The sequence below is a fragment of the Mustela erminea genome, chromosome 14 (genome assembly GCF_009829155.1).
Source record: "Mustela erminea isolate mMusErm1 chromosome 14, mMusErm1.Pri, whole genome shotgun sequence".
Classification (NCBI taxonomy): domain Eukaryota; kingdom Metazoa; phylum Chordata; class Mammalia; order Carnivora; family Mustelidae; genus Mustela; species Mustela erminea.
The window spans coordinates 75,040,274-75,061,803 of NC_045627.1; the positions used below are offsets into that span (position 1 = coordinate 75,040,274).

The 21,530-nt window shown below is 46.2% G+C and overlaps 1 protein-coding gene across 47 annotated transcripts in view; it reads left to right on the forward strand.

The window, feature by feature from the left end:
* The window catches only part of TCF7L2 (transcription factor 7 like 2), a 195,918-nt gene that overhangs the window by 13,772 nt on the left and 160,616 nt on the right, over positions 1–21,530 (forward strand). The window contains exon 1 of one of the 47 annotated variants that reach the window (XM_032312821.1): positions 10,603–21,447. The exons of the other annotated variants lie outside the window; for them this stretch is intronic. Within the exon in view, the coding sequence (XP_032168712.1) occupies positions 21,394–21,447 (54 nt within the window). The 5' untranslated portion in view covers positions 10,603–21,393. Of the gene's footprint in view, positions 1–10,602; positions 21,448–21,530 lie in introns of those variants that run through there. 47 annotated transcript variants of the gene reach the window in all.

A 21,530-nucleotide genomic window follows, 5' to 3' on the forward strand; every position in this document is an offset into this window, starting at 1 on the left:
GAGGTTGTGACAGCCAGAGAGTTGTTTCCGGTGGACCCAAATCGTGTTAAGTGGTGCTAAGAATATCGCTTTTGACCTGATCGTCCTGAAATGTTGATTTCTCTTGGACCTGTTGATATATGTCATTAAAAGTGCTGGAAGGGAGAGGTGACAGATCCCAGCTTCTGATGAGTGTCCTGTTTCCTGCTCACGTAGTACTTCCATTCTCTTAAATCCAAAGGCTAAACAAATCACGGACTAATATAGACTCGGAGCTGAACTGGTGCCAACAGAATGCAGGAGTGGAGGGAGAGCAGACTAATGTAATTGTTGTCCGTCTGCTTTGCCTGGCTTTGCCAGGATGGATGTTACACATGGTGCAACTCATGGTTCTGAAACTTCTTGCGTGTTCTGGTTTAACCCTTTGAAGAGAGGCTTTTGAAACCTGTTGCTGTGATGTTGGATTCTGGCTCCAGGTCTTCTCTTCTTGGAAGTTGATGTCAGTTGGTTGAATAATTTCTGTTGTTCCATTGCACTTTATCTTGTAGTCATCCCTGGCAGATTGTGTGTGTGTGTGTGTGTGTGTGTGTGTGTGTGTGTGTGTGTGTATGTATGTGCGGTTTCACCAAACTAGAGCACATCGCGTCTTGGTAGCTCTGCTGTTTCAAATCTGCATCTTCCTGGATAAGACATAGCCACGTGCCCCAGCTAAACCGTGAATTCTTCCCCTAGTGCACAGTTTGGCCTTGCAGACATTTTTTGTTCGGAGGATTCCCTAATATTTTTGTACTTCCTTCAAGGCAACAGGAACTTATTTTTAAAATATTTTGTGTACGTCTGCAGCATGCTGCCAATCTCTCTGTGCCTTTGAGGGGGAAAACGCGATCTTGATTTTTACCCCTTCACCCCAAATGTTTTCAAGCCTGATGTCTTGAACTCGCTGTGCAGTTGTTCCTGCCGGCGCATTTCCTCGTGGACCCTTCTTCCTTTTGATTAGTGGCGTAGTGAGCCTTGCTTCCAGAAACTGGTTAGATGGGGAGCAAGCCCAAACCCCAAGTCTTGATGGGCGGAGGGAAGCACAGACCAGTGTCCTGAGGCCTGCTACATCCAGTGGAGTGCTGGAAAATCATGTTGCCCGGGGTGGGAATTGTTGAGGTTGAATAGCATAGTGATCCCTATCTTGGTGTGGAAATGCTGGCTGGGGCCATGTCACTGGGAGACCGGCCGAGACCAGAGCAGCTGTTGTGTCTTTACACCCGCTGCTGAAGCGTCCCTTGTTAGACCGAGCAGGTCGTCTTTCTCCAAACCACCTGGCACAGTGCAGGCCATGTGAAGCTCTTTCTCAGGAGGAAGATGGAGTAAATTACAGACCTCATTGTTTGGAGGACTGAAACCATTACTATCTCTCCATGAACAGGTAGTATTGTTCTCTCCTGGTTCTGTTTGCGAAGGCTTGATGCCCATGGGGGCAAACAGAGAGACATTTTATTAGAGACCCAGCACTGGCATGCTCTCAGAGTTCATTCTCCCCCAATCTCTGCTGGACCGGGAGGAGGCCAAGCCAAGTGGCATCTAGCTGTAATTGTAGTTTGATCATCAAAGGATAAGTGGCAGAAACCAGAAGAAGCAAAGGGAGAAAAGGGGAAATCTCGGACACAGAATTATACCCCATGTGTGTGGCAGCCTGAGTGCAGTGTGGGGCATAGAGATGAGGACGGTACTGCTTTGGGCTAGAACAGAGCTGATGGTTTCCTTTTGCGTCCTCCAGCATAAGGCTTACATGCAGTGTGATTGTTGGAGCAGAATTTTCTTTCCCTGGAAACTTAAAACTGCTTCACCTTAATAAATACTGTATCTCAATATGAGCTGAGCTTGTTGCCCTCCTAAGCTACATCCTAAAATAAACACGGGTAGTGTGACACCTTGCATCACATGGGACCCATACCCCTTTCCTTTCCCAACCCCTGCGGTCTCAGGCCTTGGCCAAGGTCACCGTTTATATGAATGACCTCCGAGTGAGTCTTCGGCCACGTCCTGTTCTTGGGAGAAGTTTGGGCACAATATCCATTGCCGTTTGGAGATCTCCCCCACTTTTGACCATTTCCGAACAACTCTCAGCTTTGAAAAGACAAGAGCAACACAAATGGCCCTACTCTCCCGAAGCAGTTAGCACTGGAATGACCATTAACAGACCTTAAAAGAAAAAAAAAAAGACATAGTTATTTGGTTCTACTGACTTTTAAAAGTTGGACTGAAGTATAATGTAAGCATAGCACAGTACACAGGTCTTTAATGGAGATGGATGGACTTTTACACCCGTGAGCGTGCATGAACCATCTCCCTGACCAATACATCTTGTGGAGTTGGAACAGTTTTTCTGTAAAGGGCCAGTTAGTAAATATTTGAGGCTTTGCAGGCCGTATCGTCTCTATGGCAGTGACTCAACTGCCATTGTGGTGTAGAAGCAACTGAAAATAATACCTAAAGGAATAGATGTGGCCTTGTTCCAATAAAACTTTATTTATAAAATCAGACGATGGCTGGATTTGGCCCACAGGCTGTAGTCTGCTGGCCCCAGAGAGAATATTTCCAACTTCCCAGAAGTCTCACTTGTTTCCCTCCTGTCCCAGTCGTCTGCCTACCCCCTCTTCCATGCTGCCCTCTTACCCCCACACCACTCCGAAATCTCACCACAGAACAGTTTTATCTATTGCCATGTGTTCGTTGTACCTGTTTTTTAGTTTCATTGAAATGGGATTGTACAGAATGGATTGTCTCATGTCTGGCCCCACTCAGCATTCTGTCTGAGTTATATTCCTGTGATTGTATGTAGCAAGAGTTTGCTTTTTTTTTTTAATTGCCATTAGTATTCAACAAGGAGTATGACACAATGCACACATCCTTTCTGTGTTATTGGATTTTTGGATTGCCTCCAATTTTTTGCTGTTATGAATAAGATCCTAGTAACATTCTCACCCCCATCCTTTGGAGGAATATGTGTGTCCATTTCTGTTCTTCGTATCCAAGAGTGGCCTTGGGGAGACACGGGGTAGTGAGTGTTTAGCTTTGCATCTATCTTTGGAGAGAGGTTTGAATGCCGGATTTCAGGTGTCGTCACCAAAGTGCCCTTGGCTGAGTGTTTCTGGGTGTGTGGGTGATACAGAGGAGGAGAGGGTAAAGTGAGCTAGGTGTGGTCGGAGGCCAGTTCGCCCTCACACAGCCCCTTGGCTTTTGGCCCCAGTTCCTAGGAACTCCTCCCACTGTCTCCATTAACCTGGGAAGGTTTTGCAGGCAGAATGCAGAGCTGGACTCGCACACTGTAGGCGCTTCCCAGAGAAGGTGGATGAGTGTTTGCGCCTCCCTCGTGCCTCCCCGAAGACAGCTCTTTGGAGACGCCTGTACTCATCATTATTCCAGCCTGAAGAGCAGTGTTGTCATCAAGGTCAAGACCCGCAGAAGAGATTTCCCTTGGTTTTCAGAAGGGCTACTTCAGAACCAATTAAGCCTTTGTTTTAAGAGTATTTTGGCCAAAGGTTGATGTTTTAACACCAAGTCAGATGTGATTTAGGAAAAAATAACTCCACACACAGCAAAAACAAACTGTGTAGACCTTTCATGGTTGTTTTCTTTTAAGATGTGAAGTGGTTTGTCCGTGTGTGCGCGCGCGCGTGTGCATGTGTGTGCACACACACGTTTGTGTGTGTGCACAAAGACAACCAGGAGAGGCTCCAGAAGAAATGGACCATTTCATTTGTTTACACAGCTGAGCTGCAGAGACTTTGCAGTGGGTGTTGCTCTGCCTCTTGCCCTCAGGCTTTTGCAAGTTCGCATCTGAGCTTTACCAAAGCATATCCCTTCTGCTTGGTCTTAGCGCTCACCTGCCGTGACTCAGTAAGGCCCCAAGGACCCTCCTCCAGGGCCAGCAGTGCTTTCTGAAGTCAAGGAGGCAAAGATAGAAACTTCAGAGTGTCCTGGCTCCCTCTTGGCCCCTTATTCCTCGATGTGAACTTGACATTTAGTCTCGTCCATGTTTTAAAGTTGTTAAGATTCCAGATGTCCTGCGGGTTGCAGCCCACCTCCTTGTGTAGGTGGAGGTGGACCCTTGGCATTTGTGATGAAAATGGCCAGAGGTTAGTACCCGTGGGTTTGGCCAGAGTGTTTGCAGTAACACAATCCCCGTGTCTGATGACGGTCTCTTGTGTTTTGGGCCTGTGCTCTTGCCATGGGTCCCACGGCCTTTCAGTTCTCAGGACGATTTGGTTCAGGGGCAGATCCGGGCTAAGTGGGGGGACTCCCAGAAACAACTGTGGTTCTTAGTGTAGTCACTGCCTCAGTTTTCCGTCACTCCGCCTGCCGCACCTGGCTGCGGGATTTCCTGCCTGCTTCCCGCAGAGAGTGAAGTGTGTGTGCGCGTGCAGGTGCCTGGGAGAACGCAGGAGACACGGATGGCATTTCACCAGGGTAGTTTGACAAAGCCTCTGGATGCCAGGTCTCTTATTCAGAAGGTTCATTCATTTGCTGCAGTGGTGAGTTGTAGGCTAATGGTCTCATTGAAGTCCATACCTCAGAATATACATTCATTCATTCAGAAATATTTATGGCACATTTAGTGTGTGCCAGGCCCCTGCAGAATTTGCAGTGAGCAAAACAGACAAAACCCCCTTGTTCCAATGGAGCTTAAATTCTAGTGATGTTCTCAATGCTGATTTGTAAGCACCCCGTTTCCCTGGGTCTGACCGAGCAGGCTTTGGGTGCGGTCTGGGAGTTGCATTTTTAATCAGAGTTTGGATTTTCAGCCTATTTCAGTGAGAATTGCTGCCCTACAGTCTTTTGAAATCAATCAGTCGATCATTTATCGGCTGCTCAGCGCCAGCTTAAAATTGAGGGCTGGCCAAGTGCTCAATTGGGATAACTTTTTCTCATTTTGAGTGAGAAACTAGATCGCCTGGAGGTTCGGATGAGCTCTAGGCCTTTGCTTCTCCATGGTTCTGTGAAGAGAGCCAGATACTCGCAAGCCTCAAGAAGAGGCATTTCTTTGTTTATGCAAGAGTAGCTCGGACGATAATGTGCCTGGTCTTCGGGGCCAAAGGCGGTAACAACAGTTGATAATAATAGCAGCTTACGCTTTATTGAATTCTCCTGATGCCTTGGGTCTGGTGTTAAGTGCCGCATATGAATTATTTATTGATTCTTCATAACAACACAGAAGGAAACCCAAAAGATGTAGTTACTCTTATTAGCATCATTATCTCCCGTTTTGTAAATTCGGATACCACAGATATTTTGCCTAAGATCAAGGAATTAGGATTCAGACCCCGGCAGTCAGAGGGAGAGAGATTATACACGACACAGCTTTATGCTAACTGCTGTCTGTGGAAGATAATGCTCGAGGGTCCCGGGGTTTCCTTAAGTCACTGGCCACTGACCAGCTCTCCGGGCTGTACACGAAGGAATCAGAGCTGGGAACTGCTGGAAAATACAGAATCCTAGGTTTCACTCCTTGAAAATTCCCGTTCATTAGGCCAGCTCAGTGTTTCACAGACTTGAGCAAGCATCACCTGGAGGGCACCTTGGTTAGATGTAGAATATAGCCCCCCCCCCCCAATTTTAGTTCTGTGGGTCTGGGGTTGGTCCAGACATTTGCAGCTTTCACAGGGTTTCAGGTAATTTGGATGCCCCCATCTGGCTAGAGCGCTCTGAGAACATCTGGGCTAGGGCACTGGTCCCCTCTGACCGAGGCTGCACGTCACAGTCCCTAGGGGAGCAACAGAAACCATGATCAGGCTCTGCCCCAGCCCGCCTGGATTGGGATCTTTAGGGATTGGGGCCTGGACATCCCTGTTTAAAAAATTATTTATTTATTTGTGGAGAGAACAAGCTGGCAGAGGAGCGGGGTTGGGAGGGAGAATCTTGAGCAGACCACCCAGACCGTGGAGCCTGACTCGGGGCTCGATCTCACAACGACCCTGAGATCATGACCTGAGCTGAAACCACCCAGGCGCCCCTAAGGTCTCTTTTGAAAGGCAATGAAAATGAGGTACAAAGAGGTGATTCGTTCGTCTGAGGGCCCGCCGCTGGGTGGAGGCAGGGCTGAGGTAAGAATCCAAGGAGGCCAGCGTGGCTGTGTGTCTGTCATTCAAGAAGTTACCATCTCCTTCAAGCTCATAGCAATTGTATTATGTTGACCAGATACAAGAAAACAATCTTGCTTTAAGGCTTTTACTTATATCTTTTTTTTTAACTTCTAAGTGTTCTAATTGTATCATTGTATTTGTAGGAGTTGAGGTATTTGTATCTGTTCATTCTCCACCCCATTATGGCCCCTCCAGCCCGCCTGCGTGGCTTGGCTTGTATGTGAGCTGGTAAGGATGCAAAGAGAGGGTCTGGTAGTCCTGGACTGCAACAACCCAAAAGGATGAACACAGCTCTCCATCAGCCACGTGTGGGCCTCGGAGGGGCCATAGCAAGTAGTGGAGACGTCTGATCCGTGGCCATCAGCTCGCTGTAGGTTGTTGGTAACTGTTTGAGAGGTTGTGCTTTATCATACTTTTTAAAAAGTTCCTGAGAATCATGAGGCTGTTTATGTTTAGTGAAGCACAGAAATTTCTTTTTTTAAAAAAAAGATTATTTATATGAAAGGAAGAGAGACAAGGTTAGAGACAGGGAGCATGAGTCGGAGGCAGGGGGTGGGCAGGGGGAGTGGCAGAGGGAGAAGCGGACTGTCTACTGAATGGGAAGCCCTACTCGGGGCTCTGTCCCAGAACCGTGACCTGAGCCGATCTCAGACCCTTGACCTACTGAACCACCCAGGTGCCTTGAAGCACAGAAATATGTAAGTGGGTTGTGGCTTGCATGTGCAGCCTTGTCAAGCTTAGCACTTAATTTGTCTCTGGCATTTGGTTTGGTGGCATGATATCAAATCCTGATTGGACAGATAAGTGGTTGCGATTTTTTTTTTTAATGATTTACCTTGAAATCTCAGCACATCCTTCAAGAAGACGTGGCAGCAGTCCATTACTCCTGAAGGTTCCACCAGAACCTTTGAGTGGCTCTCAGTGTGCTTAAAATTTGGTGAATAATACTATAAATAAATAATACTATAATACTATAAATTTATAGTATAAATACTATAATAATACTATAATACTATAAATACTATATTAATATATACTATAAATTTATAGTATAAATACTATAAATTAAAACTATATAAAGTTTAAAAGCAGATACACGTACTATATAGCTTTATGTCTATAACATGTTATAGAAAGAAACATTAGAATCCAACATTTGTGGACACTTAGAAGTATCTTCATAAAACCCCTGGTTTTTAAGAGATGCACCTGGAACCATACTTGGTTATGCCAGATTCTCCACCGACGGAGGCCTGCCCTGGGAATGGCCGTCTCTTTGCCATAGGCTGGTGGTGGGGGTGGACGTAATGGGATGGCTCAGGCCATGTCTCTCCACCTCAGCACTGTTGACTACTTGGGCCAGAAAGTTCTCATCTCACAGGGGACTGCCCTGTGCGTTGTAGGGTGTGTGTTTAGCACCATCCCTGGCCTCTAGTGTTTTCCTGCCACTGGCACCTGTTACAAATGTCTGTAGACCTTGCCAAATGTCCCCTGGGAGTCCAGTCCCCTCGCCACCCCCGTCGAGAACCAGAGGTTTAGTACAACAGTTGGAAGCATGCGCCCTGCCACGGAGACTCTGCTGGTAGGACCTCTGAGTTTGAAAGGGACCAGGTACAAGAGGAAGTGGGTGGGTTCAGCTCCTGCTGCTGGCAGGTCCCATAACCCGGGTTTGGGTCCCAGTTCCATCAGGCCTCAGTTTCCTAACCTGTAAAATGGGGATCGTGGTCATACCTGTTTGCAGAAGGCAGTTGGGAGAAGGAATGAGAGCTCAAGCGTGTGGGCAGGCAACCATGCACAGAAGAGCCCTGAAAAATACAGGCCGCTCTTTCCTCTGCCAAGAACTGTGTGAGATCCCTGTTTGCAGGTTTAGAATACGGCTGCGCCCGACACGCATTGTATATTTTTTACTTCCTGTCAGAAACCTCACACATGATAAATTTGATAACCTGGACTATCTTTGCTGCGTAACAAAGATTTATGACTCCTGTTGGTTGCCGCTTGCGTTTCTCTTGTGTCACTTCAAAATTCTGCTTGGTCCTTGTAACATTTGACTAGAAGCTAAGCCCTTCTGAGATTGTGTCTTTCTCATCTTCACATCCCTAGAGCACCTTGCAGAAACGCCTAGGACGTTGCACGTGGACAACCGGGGGTGTGTATGTGTTTAAATAGTGCAGGCTGAGGGCAGAAAGGGACAGAGGACACAAGTGGGTTGGGTGACTGTGTACTAGAGGCAGCTGTTTGCATTTTCCTCTTAATAGCCCCTTTATAACATGATGGGCAAATATATATCCATATATAAAATGATATATATCCTCTATATTATAGAGAGGATGTATATAATTATTATCTTTTGTACTCAGTGAAGTAATTTGAAATGGACCTTCAACCCCTTTGCTAAATTGACCTTCTTTCCCTGGTATCTCTCAGCTGACCTCAGCTGTCCTCGCTGCATCCGTTTGCACCCTGTGTCACGGACTGTGGCATCACTCAACTAATGGTTAATCATGGTTGGACTCTTCTGTATTTTCTAACATATGTATGTAATATAATAATACATAACTTGATATGTTATGTAACAAACTATATATATAAATGTAATATAAATATATAGTATATAATAAATATATATATAAATACATAAAACATATTTATATGATTGTCTCCCAATTTTCAAATGCTTGGAGGTTAGTTGTTTTTTTTTTTTTTTAAGATTTTATTTATTTGTTTATTTATTTGAGAGAGAGATCACAAGTAGGCAGGCAGAGAGAGAGGGGGGAAGCAGGCTCCCCGCTAAGCAGAGAGCCCGATGCGGGGCTCGATCCCAGGACCCCAAGATCATGACCTGAGCTGAAGGCAGAAACTTAACCCACTGAGCCACCCAGGCGCCCTAGTTAGTTGGTTTTTAAAAGCAATGTTAACTTTTATTTTAAAAGGATAAGTAGTGTCCCCCATTGGATCATATCGTATTCTCAGACTGTGACAACTGTTACTTATTCCTGTAGGGAACTTCAAAAAAACTTAAACAAGTGTTTTCCTACTTGTGGTTAAATGAACCTGCACGAGCAAATTCATTCCTTTTTATTCCCAAACCTTGTGCCTCCCGGAATTTTGAGGATGAGATGAGACACCCAAATAAATAGCTTCAGTTGGAAATCAGAAGTTGTCCATGACTGGGAGAGGGGTGTGTGTGTGTGTGTGTGTGTGTGTGTGTGTGTGTGTGTGTGTTGGTGACCCAGCCTGGGGGGACTGGGGAATTCTTTTCACCAGAACTTCGGTGAGGCTGCCCCATAGGGAAGAGAGTCTTGTGTCGATAGTTTCTGAGTTGATTCGGGAAGCATTGTTGGTGATTGAAATTGAAGAATTGTGAAGACAATTCATCTTGAGGAACAGAGAACATCGGGTGTGAGCCGGGCTGCTGGGGAACAGACATTGACATACGGGCCGTCATCAAACTAATTGTTGTTTGAATTACCTGTTATGATCCGATGACAAATCTGCCTTGCTCCTGCCACTGGAGCAGAAAATGTAGCTTGAATTGGCGTGATGTTAGCAAGTGTAAACTGTACTTCAACAAGATGGATAAACCCAATTATGGGGCAGACCTGTAGAGAGAAAATCCATTTAAATCTCGTAATGTTAAGCAGAGCTGTGTTTAATTCATTTGGACCAATTTGGGAATGATGTATGAGTGTTGGTGAACATTAGTCAAAGGGGGGACCACCTGGGGGAAAGGGATGCGCCTGGGCTGCCTGCTGCCCCGGGGAGGCCGCTGGGGTGTGGGCTCAGGAGCCTGCGCTAATGGCGGGGGAGAGCAGAAATGACAAAACGATGTACTGAGTGCTGCTAGGAGAGCGGCACAGTGTAAATGAACCAATAAGGAGAACATATGAGGCAGAAAAGAAGAAGGTGTTTTCCCTCAGTGTTGTTGACAGTCCAAAACATGAAGGAAATTCGAGGTTCCTCTTCTGTGTTTCCATTCCAGATACCCTTCTGGCTTTTTCCAAGCCTGTGACACGAGGCCTAGGAAATGCTCTTTATTTTTGCTTACTGAGGATTGAAAAGAGAGAGAGAAAAGGGGCAGCTTCATTTAAACTGATAATCTTGGGGCATTTGATTCTCTATCAGAACCTAGTTAAAAGGGGATGATTACTCTGAAATGTATAATATATAATATTATGCATAATTGGAAGAGAGTTTGGAGGGTTTTGTCTATGTAATTTTTTTTTTTTTTTTTTTTTTGTAAGATAACTAGGGAGCAGTGACCCAGCCTTGCATGTAGTGGATGGTTAATATATACTGATTAAATGAATGAAAACATTGAACTTTGCAGAAGTAACTTTTGGTGCTAAATGCTGGTATTTCCTACACCTCAGACTCATTAGGGTATATAAAGACATTAGGATCCCAGTTTCATCGGATCAATTCCTGGGAGTTTACATTCTCAGGAATTTTACAATTTTATGTGAAAAGTTACAGTTTTACTTTTTATTAAGGCTTCTGTGTTGTTGGTTTTGCTAAGGATGTTTTTAAAAGACAATAACTTCCTTTTATTTTGGAAGGTGCTGATAAAGCCACTTAATGAGTTGTCTGTGTTTTTTTTTTTTTTTTTCCCTTTTGGCTTGGGCATTTTCTTTCTTTTCTTTTGTGGAATGGACTGGACTTGGAGACTTGGCTTGTTGCAAGGAGAATCTAAAGACTAGAGTGCATGAGGAACTTGGCAGTGGACTGCCAAGAAATTCATGGTTATGCACTTTTGCCCCCAGTGCCCATAAATCTAGCCATTGGGAATGCTGGGTGTGAATGAAGGTTACAGTCCTGAGTTTTTCTCTGTAATTGGGGTACAGTTCATTGTATGGGCTTGTGGTGTACATTTAGCGTCTATTCCAGGCCAATTCTTTTCTCCTAGAGACAGATTTGTTAGGATTTTCCTTCCTGGCTTTCTCCAGCTTTCAACTCCATTGAAAAACCAAAAAAGGGATGATAATTAAAAAAAAAAAAAAAAAAAGACTTTCCAGTAATGATTCAACACTGAATGCTGAGAATCAGATTTGTAACAAATACAAATATATTTGTAAAATATATTTACAAAATATTTTGTAATATTTACAAAATAGTAAACTATTCCAACCTAGTTTACTGATAGAATCTAGGTAAAAAACACTTTGGGATAATTTAATTTACTCTTGCCAGAAAAACCATTAGCACACTTAACCCTAAATTTAACCTGCCTGATGGTCAACTTCCAGTTCAGAACAAGGAAGTAATGCGATTAAACTGGAACCCAGAAGAAATATTGTTTGAACCTGAAGATCTTTGCTTTGGAAGAAGGAGCATCTCTTGTGGCCCATGGGTTTTATGGGGGGCTCTGTCTGGTTAGGCTCAAAAGCAGTTATCAGATTTATACTCCTGAGCTTGTGGTATAGACAATGTGAATTCAGCAGGCAGTGATTATGGGGGTTTCTGGAGAACAGACTCTAAAGGAAAAGAAAGTAATCCACTTCGTGGGTAGAATGACCTGTATGTGTTAGGGATAAATCTGTTCAGAGCCCTGGAGGGTTGCTTTCTTGATTAACTTATTACCTTCTGGTATTCTAGCAGAGCTGAAATCTTGCAAGGAATGTGTGCAAACAGGAATTTTTGTCCTTTTGAATTAGATCCTAAGAGGTAGTAAACATATAGCAAAAGACCTACTGAAATAGTGAGATAGTATCAACTCTTTAGCTTAAAATAAATTATTTTCTGTAGAATTAAAAAAAATTAGCTTCCCTATGGTATCAAGTTCTAGATAAGGGCTTATTGATGTATGGAATCTATAAGACTCAATTCAGAATTGTTTCAGGACTCGCAAAGCTCTGAACTTAATTCTTATCCTTAAAATCAAAACCAAACCTCCCCTCTTCCCTCCTTCTAGTCTTCAGTTGCTTAGTTTTTCTTCCATAATCCAGCGGCTTTTGTTTCTTAATCATTGCCAAAGAAGCCAAGAGTTTCCCCGTTAATTCTAAAAAAGCCCTCAACGACCTAGGGTATGCAGACATTTTTCTTGAAAGAGAATCCAGAGGAAGGTTTGGAAACGCCGCTCAATAAGGGATGTGTTTACCAAACTCCCAGTGTGCTCTATGCACCCTGTTTTGTTTTGTATTTTTAAAAAAACTCGTCACTGTTGTCACATTTTCATAATGGTGAGTGAAAGCAGATGACAAACATCTCCCCACAGAAGGAAGACCTGCTTTGTGAAGCAATTTGTTTCCAAAGAATTGACACTCAGGGCTTGAATTCTGTAGTGAGGAAAAGGCCAGTAACGTGGTAGCCCTCTTTCCTTGGGAGAGGATGGGCCCCTCCCCACCCTCTCCCCCCACCAAAACAAAACAAAACAAAACAAAACAAAACAAAACAAAACAAAACAAAAACAAAGCTCTCTTTTGCCTAGGTCGCTTTTCAGTTGGTTTACATTTGGCAGTTTATCTCCTCAGAAAATAAATGTTAATGAACTTGTCATTCCTCTGCAGACCTGCTACTTCTGACCTGATTTTGTCGTTTTAGGAGAGTTGAGGAAGAAGTACCCAGAGAGTTGTTTTTGTAGCTTGGGGTGGGTGTCCCCTGCCGTGCACGACTGTTATTTAACAGTAATGAGTTGAGATTTGTTTGGGGCTTCCTTCTTCCACCCTTCCTGGGGTTTTTGGCCCGGCTGGTCGTCCGCAGGCCCCTGGTTTACACGGTCGAGAAAGGAGCCCCCCCGGGACTTACGTGTGGCCAGGAACCGACGCGCCGACGTGGAGAAAGTGTGCACCCAAACCGCACACCTCATGCAAAGCAGATACGGTTTTGATTTCGGCCTCCGTGGTTCTGTTATCATTTCTTTTTCCGTGTGAGTGGATTTTTATCTTTGGGTCTGACTTCTGCTTTGGTTCATGGTTTGTGGTTTGCATTTGCCATCACAGCTCATGAGTTTGGCTGCTTGGGAGGCCGAGTGGCCCGACAAGGAGAGGGAGCCCTGGGCTGCCATTCCCCAGGAGCATGGAGGCTGTAGATCTCTTGTGGTCGGATCCCGAGTTGCCGCAGAGCCATTGTCATTGTTCTTGTCCTGGATGCTCAGCTGTCACACGCTCCCCCCACCTGGGGTTTCTTCTCTCTCTTTCTGTGTTACTTACATAATGCCTCCAAGGACTATTTTGGAAACATCTAGACCAACTTGTGATTGATCTTCCTGTTCTGTGTATTTCCCCTGATTCCCCTGCTCTCCTCTTATCTCCTTTGGCAGGAAAGAATTTTTTGCTCATTAACAACTTTCCAGGTCAGAATTTCCCCATAAAGTATGAACTTTTCTTTATTCCGGTATTTTATTTCCATCACCTTTTTAATTAAATTTTTTTTTTTTACATAAAGCTAAAAAGTTGAAATTAGGCAAATTGCTTAATTGCCCCATGCCTCCGTTTCCTTATCTGTGAAAAATGGGCTTTAATAATAGGACTTGCCTGCTGGGCGGGTTATTGTGAGGTTACCGAGAGGGGGTCAGCCTAGCACCTGGTGTGGGAGGAGGGTGTCTTGGTTATTCCTGTGACCAACAGGATGTCCCAGGAACCCCGGCAGTCCCACGTAGATGGGGACAGTTGGTCACCCCAAGAACACCGTGCCTCCACTCTTGCCCAGTTGACAAGTGGCCTCTCTTGTCTTGGTTTTCTTTCCCACCCCCCTCCCCCCTCCCCCCCAAATAATCGGTTTCTCCTGTGAGGGAATGGGCCGAGAATGAGGAGGCCAGGGTACCTTTTGAAGAGTGTTGGGGGAAAGAGTTTGTTGTGACATAATTTATCTCCCTGGGGAGGACAGACAAAAACCTATAGGGGAGACTGGACTTGGCTTCTGATGGGCATGAAATTAGTGACAGCAAGACAGGAATTTGTGGCCTTTTAGCTATAGTGTCTGCTCTCTCCCTTGGTCCCATTTCTGTGGCTCAGAACTTCATTAAAAAAAAAAAAATAGATTTAAAAGGCGTCCTCTTTGGTGTTTGAAAGGCAGAGGGCTGGCTCCTGGCTTGCAGACCTAATAACACTTACTTCTTTCTTTACGAGGGAGTTTCCTCGGGCTGCTGTGGCCAGGCTATTGTTTGTCTGCGCTGGTAATAAGCGTGCAACAGCCCCTCCTCCTGCAATTTGCCTCAAAGACAAGCGGCTAGTGGGTTCCTAGGGCTGAGAGAACTTGGGAACCTGTGATTGGAAGCTCGCTGCCAGAAGAAGGGGCCATGCCTGTGTCTGTCCACCACTCGGTTGGCTCGCTGCGCCTTACCTGGGGATGGGGGGGGGCGGGGCTCTCCAGGGCAAGACATCAGTGAGTGGACGGCAGCTCAGGCCAGGTCGCGCTGAAAGTTGGAGAAAAGCGATGTAGGAAGGAGCTGGAGCTCAGGCGTGTGTCCTCAGTGGTGGTGAAGTAAATGACACCGATTTTCCCACTTGACTTGATGGCAGCTGTAGTATCTCTAACACCTCTTGGTTCCCGGAGGTCCAGCCCGGACCCCTGTCATTTGCAGGCGGCTGAGTGAAAGCACAGTGCGTGGCGCTGGTCCCTGCTTCTTGCCAGCTTTCTTGAGCTTCTCCGAGGGCAGCGTGCACAGAGATGGAGGATGATGCATGGGGAGTCAGAGAACACTCTTCATCAGTGGACTTTTCTGCCCTCACTCCCCTTTGGCTTTGGAAGGGGTAAAGCAGTGGTCTGGCCTGATGACATCCCGCCACGCCTCCCCTCCTCTTAAAAAAAAAAAAAAAAAAAAAAAGCACTTGTATTTTAGCCTTCTTTGTTAATCAGAAAGCTTTGGTATTTTTGTTGGCAGGGGCCAGACCTTTGTAGCCCTTCAGTGGCCTTAGACTGTGGCAGGCGTTTACATTTTCTCTCCCCGCTGGGGTGGTTTGTCTGGGGATCCTGGTGGATGGAAGGGCTTTTGGCAGGAGTGGTGCCGCACCTTTGAAATCGGTTAGTTCCTCCAAATGATGATTTATTCCACACCTGTTAGAAATATCTTAATTTATTTTATCTAACAGTTTCCTCCCCCTTTTAGTCCTCCCTCCCCCCACCAACCAGACCCCTCCCGACCCCCTCAACCCCTCCATAGCTTCAGCGAGAGGAGACCTTTTTCTCTGGGGAGGACTTTGTCTAGGATATGGCTGCGCGGAAGAATTAATTAAGGTTGAGGACGAAGCTTAATAATGACAGTTAGGGGCCCAGGAACTCAGAACTGCTAGGTCTGCAACTAAATTATCCGCTTGTAGATAACCTACTCTCTGGGTCTCAGTTTGCCCACCTGTGAAATGCCTCCACAGGCTGTACGCAGCGGCAAGACCCATTAGCAGCCACAAGAGTGCGGTTTTATTTGGAGTTCATCGTTTTTGCCAGGACACGGAGGCCTTCTGGGGTGATGGATCGGAGCCCTGGCAGTGATGTTAGACCTACCCTGGCTCTCAAGACATACCCATTTATTGCATGTGGGACCTTGGCCACTTACTTAACCTCCCTGAGTCTCAGTTTTATCTGTAAAATGGGTGTCTTGGAGGATTAATTGGGATGACCTACAGAAGAGCCCCAGCACAGTGACGAGTGGGGAGTACAGAACAGCAGTGGTTCCTTGTAGAGAGAAGGGAATGACATCTATAATCCCAGCAAGCTGAAACTGCTGTTGCGTACTTGGTCCATTTTGCTATTAGTGAAGGCCAAGTGGTCAGATGTTGTGGTTGATTTTGGTTTTAACGTCTCTGGTTAAATTTCTTCTTCTGAGAAGAAATTAAAGATGAATGTATTCTACTTGTCTGATAGATATCAAAACAAGACTGAAATGAGCTTCAGCACCCTTCCGTGGAAGGGAGCGGATTCCTTGTTATTCGGGTTTTAACTCCTATTTTGAGCTGTCCCCTCCCCCCAACACATATATAAACACATACATTGATTTCTTTCTTTTTTTTTTCTGGTATTACTACAAGGATCAGTTTCTTCTGGCCTCCTTCCAGAAACAACATGCCTGTCTTTTTTCATCGTTGAGGAAAAACAGTCTGAAGGCACCATAATTCCTTAAATTGGATTTCAATTCTTGATCCCCTTATGTTCGGTAAACAGAGTGATCTATGAAACATTGTTTAGCAGCAAGAAGCTGGCAGCCTTGTATTTTTTCCCCCCAGAAGGGAAAGCGAGTGTCCGAGCCTCCGGGGGTGCGGCAGTGGGGTTCCCTGGAGGTGAATACCCACCTTCATTTGGGATGAAGACAGGAATCCCTTTCCAAACAATGCTAGTGGAAGTTGGGAGGGCTGCCTGTGAGTGAGCAGAGCTCAGCTTGGAAAGGGGCCTGTAGTGTGTGTGCGTGCGCGTGTGCACGTGTGTGTGCACACACGCATGGGTGTGCAGTGCTTATTAACTCTATTAGTGCCACGGGCAGCTACCACTTGAAAGCCTTGGGTTTCCTATATTCAAATCAAAGGCACCCAGAAGCAGAGATAAAGGGGACGGTGTGATCTTCAAAGATGAGGGAATAAAAAAAAAACTAGTGGGGAATATTTTCTGGGTGATTCTGCTCCCCACCTTTTTAAAAGAAATATGAAGAGTGCCAGTGCTTCCTCTCACTTGGTGGTTAGGCTCTGGTCAAGCCATGTAGCTTTGTAGCACAAGACTGATGACTTGCAGAAAGCAAAATGACAACGTCTTGGGCTGCTTCTGAGCTTGCTGGGAGAGTGAGTCTGTCAGTTTCTCGGGTTCTCTCTCCCTCTCTCGCCTTTCTTCCTTTCTTTGAGCTAGTTTCGCTCTGAGAGTGCAGACTTGGCACCCACTTACCCAAGAACTGATTAGTTCCTAAAAGAAGCGGTAAGTTGATTGCTTACAGAGATGATGTAAGCTTTGCTCTGGGGTACATCAACTTGGATTTCTCATGCTTTATCTTATAAAGCCTAAATTAACAGCTGGTTTGGTTTGAGTTCTCCGGGATCTGACTAAGGGATTAGAGTCCATTCTCAAGTGAGTCAATCTAGTTTAATTTATTTCAGGTCTATCAAAAAAGATCAATCAAAGCTCTTTTGAAAGTAAAGCTATAATCGGCCTCCACACTTAGAAGTCACTGTTGTTGCACTTGCTGTTTCTCTCTGGTGGAGAAATGCTCGGGCTGTGGTTAAGAGGATGCATTAGAGCATTTTCTTCGTACCTCCCTTTCTTGAGGCCTCCACTCCTCCCTGGGAAGATGCTGAGAAGCTGTCATGGTTGAGAACTCCGCCCAGGTGGGTGCCGCATGGACCTGCTGCTCCCTTTTCTCTGGTGATGCTGGACCCTGGTTTGGAAATTGCTAGTGCAGCCTAATGTAATACCTGGACCTTGACATTTCAGGTCCAGCCCATTCCACATCATTGGTTTTGCTCCTGGGCTTTTTTCTTGCAGAGATGGGTGGGCGAAAACCTGCACTGAATTCTTTTTTTTATAAAATGTCTACAAGCAAGGAGTTATTCACAGTTGTCAGCTATGCTCGATTTAGAGTTTTGTGAGCACTGGAGGCTACAACCTGAGTTGTCCATTTCTTTTGGGTTTCTATTTTAAAAATACTTAATTGAGCATCTACTTGTAGCTAAGAACTCTGCTGAATGTACACGCTCTATTGAGAAATATCAAGAATAAGGAAGTGGTTTAGAGCTTGAATCTAGAGTCAGACAGACCCACCTTTGGATCCTGGCTTTGCTGCTTAGTGACTCTGTATGAGCTTGAGCAAGTGCTTCCCTAGTCCTTTGTTTGCTTGTCTGTAAAATAGGCAGAAGAAAAACATCTCTGAAGGACTGTTATAATAATGACATGAAATGTTACTATATCTTTTTTTTTAATGAAAAACCACTTTAGGGGAGATACCAGGGAGCCGAAGCTATTTTCCCCTTAAATGTGTCACACGGAATCAAATATTTATTTGGGGTCTGTGAGGTGTCCGTGGCTCTGGGGATGGTTAGGTACAACGACATAGTCTCTGCCGTGTAGGAACGTGCAGTCTGTCGCCAAGAGAAAATTCTTCACAGACAAGGGTGTCCAGAGCTGTGAATCCCTCTGTCTTATGTGCCACTCAGCTTGGTCAAAGGGATGCTTTTTTTGGTCTTTCTTCCATTTGACTGAATGAAAACATGGTGGGGCATTCTTCATCTGCCTTCCATTGATGGTTCCTGTCGGCTGCTCACCCTCTGCTTTGAACCTTGGCATTAGCGCTGGTGCAGATGTGAGTCTACCCTCAGTTCTTCCAGCTACGAAATGGGGCTGGCGTTATTTCATGGCGCGTGTGTGTGAAGGATTGGGAATACCTCATTTTTAAGGTATTCTTGTGGATTTATTATGTGTGGGGACTTAACGCTTTGTTTATTTAGCCTCACTGCTCCAGAAAGAACTTTGATATTAGTAGCAAAAGTAAAAAACAGATTAGAGTTTGCTTGTTGGGCTCTTGCTACGTGCCAGTTTCTAGAACATTCTATAGATTTGTAAACCTGTTACTGCAACTTTCTACATCATCCCCATTATACAACTAAAGGAAACTAAAGAATGTTAGGGAACTTGCCCAAGGGTACATGGCTGGGGCGGCCCCGGGGTTTGAATCTGGGTGTTGCGTGATGCTGGGGCCCTGCCCTGCTCTACCCTTAACTGTATTGACATGAAACAAGGAGCTTGCTGTTGGGAATCTAGTTGGGTTTCTCTGTGAAAATTCTAACATGGCCTTGGAAGGCAAATCAGAATCCTTTTGCAGGCGAGTGATTGGATGTGGGTACCTGTGTTTCCCTCTAAAAGGAGAGCCTCTTTTTCCTTCCACGGTCCAGGTCCGGCGTATATCTGGATCTGGGCCGCTCTGGAATTTCTGCCTGGCGCGAGTGGCTGAGTCCTTGCTCGTGAACCCGCAGGACGCCAGGGAAGAGTCAGCAACCTCACGTGTGCCTCTCCTTTGCAAACTCTCCTTCCTGTCTCTGCCTCTGGGGTTAACCATTAAAAAAAAAAAAAATAGCCACAGCACTTTTAGAAAGTCACATGCTGGGTTTCTGTATGTCCTCGAAACTGTCTTAATTCATTTTCCCCTTTACTCTTACTGGAGTAGAAAGAGAGAAAAAATTGATAGTCAATGCTAATAATCGTGGCATGTAATGTAATTGGAAGTGTTTCATTGCCAAGCTCACGAGAGTTTCCGGCTTCATCTTCGGGCTTGGATGTAGCACTAGACTTGCCTTGAGTGTCTTGTGCAAGCCTTTGATGCAGGTAGACCATATTATAAATAGGCGCGTTGCTATGGTGAGGATGGCAGTCCTTGCTTGCTGTGGGTAACCTTTTCTACCTTCTCGGACACTGTTTTAAAACACAGCAGCGTGATAGCATTTCATTTAATTTGAACCAAGGTGGGGTGGATGAATTGGGAGATGGAGGTCTCCAGTTTTTTTTTTTGGAGGTGATGTTTTGGGGTTTTCTGCTCACCTGGTACTGTGGGATATTTTGCAGATTGGGTCTGTCATTATTTATTTAGGAATATGTTTTCTAATGGATGGGGTGGGGGATGGTGGTGGGCAGAAGGCTGCTTCTCTTCCCCCTCCTTCCTTCCCTGAGCATTTCTGCGAATGTGTTGGCTTTGATGCCCAGCAGCTCATACAGTGAAATGAAGGTTGAGGTTGGCATGAAATGAAATGGTAGAAATGATTATTCCTGGTAGCGTGTTCTATTACTGTTAATAATATAAAGACAATTGCCTGCCTCTCAAGACTCCCGCACATGGCTAACGGATAGTTATTTCTCCCCGGAATCAGACACATAGCGATGGGGGGACTGGAGTGTTTTATTAGTGGTTGTCCTGCACATCCCCAGGGTAACTCGGTTGAGACATGGATTTATTTATTTTTTTCCTCTTGCTTGAAGGGTAACTTTTAATTACATCCATCAAATGTCAGTGTAGTTCGGGCTTGCAAAATTCATTTCCTCCCACCTTTTCCACGCCGTACATCCCCATCCGTTAAATTTTTGGACAGATGCGGCATCTTAGGATCCGAAGGGATGTTAAAAATGAACTCCTCAGCTTACTATACTTCTTTACATCTCCCAAGTCTCTTTCTCACCTTAAAAATGGGACTAATATTCTGTACTCATCTCAGTGGATAGTTTCGAGCACCGAAAGGAACCTAGTTTGATGGAAGCCCTCTGGGGAGAACAGAGTTACCAGGCAGGCTTTAAATTTGAGACAGTTCGCCATCTTTTGGTCCAATGTCTGAATCCTGTGTTTTTATAGCTCAGAGCTGCCTTTCCCTTCTTAGAACTCTCCCATCAAGGTGGCCTCAGGAACCCTCAGGTTCTGGATTCCTTCTTACCGGGTTGAGATTGTACGTCCAGTTGGGGAACCCAGAGCTGTTGCCATGTGGCTAATCTCAGCATCCAAAAGAGAACTCAGTTTCCCTCTGTGGGAATTGGGGTGCTACAGGGATCTTGGGAAGGGTGTGTGCCCATCCCTGCGTACAGTGTGAGGCTGTAACTGAGGCTCGTACGTGGTTCAGAAAGCGGGGCACTCCTCCCGCAGGGTAAGAGGAACCACAGGGTGAGTCTCTCCCGTGGCCGTGGGCGCTCAGGCTAGCCCCCAGTATGCGGACTGCGAGCTGTCTTTGGGGTGGTCCTCGTCGCCCAGCCCGGGCTGCATTGCATCTGAAGCAGAGATGGGGTGGGTCGCCTCGGTGCCGAAGGCCTCTTGTCAGGCTAGTCAGCCGTAGCCGACTTCCCCTTTCTCTGCCTGTTGGAGGGAGCAGGGCTTGCTGTGATCAGCGGGCCTCCAGCAACCTGCCTCCTGGCCCCACGCTTGGGAGCCGTGGCTTCTGCGTCTGGTTCCCGAGGACACCTCACGGTGAAGGTGGAGTGAGCCACACGGCGGAGGGGGTTGGCAGGGCCACCGAGCCTGGCACTGTGCCGAAAGCAGGGCTGCGTGTAGACCTCAGGACGGGCTGGCCTGTGTATTTATTTAGAAGTATTTCTAGAGGGTAACCTCACTGGCTAAAAAGCGTGTCTGAACAAGAGCCCCGTTGTTTGTTCGAGCCCCGTTGCCCTGGCAGGATGCAGACTCAGGCGGCCTGTTGGTCGGGCCTTGGGCTCGGCGGGGCCCAGTGGGCGGGGCCCAGCTCCCTCCTGGCTGCCCGGTGCCAAGTCCAGGAAAAGGCTGCCCATCCGTCCCTGCGGGCGGTGTGATTGGGCAACCCGGGGAGCAGAGGACGCACGTCGGTGGCATGGATTCCGTTCCACGCCCGCCCTCGCCTCCCCTCCCCAGCCTTGGGAGGGAAACATGCCCTCCGGGAGACACCCAGACCCGACAAAGAGAACTCTGTTGGAGCTGGAGGTGAGAATCTGTGGGCGTTGGGATTCCTGGGTTCGGGTTCCAGCTCCCTGCCAATCGCCTGGGCGCTGGGCTAACATTTCTGG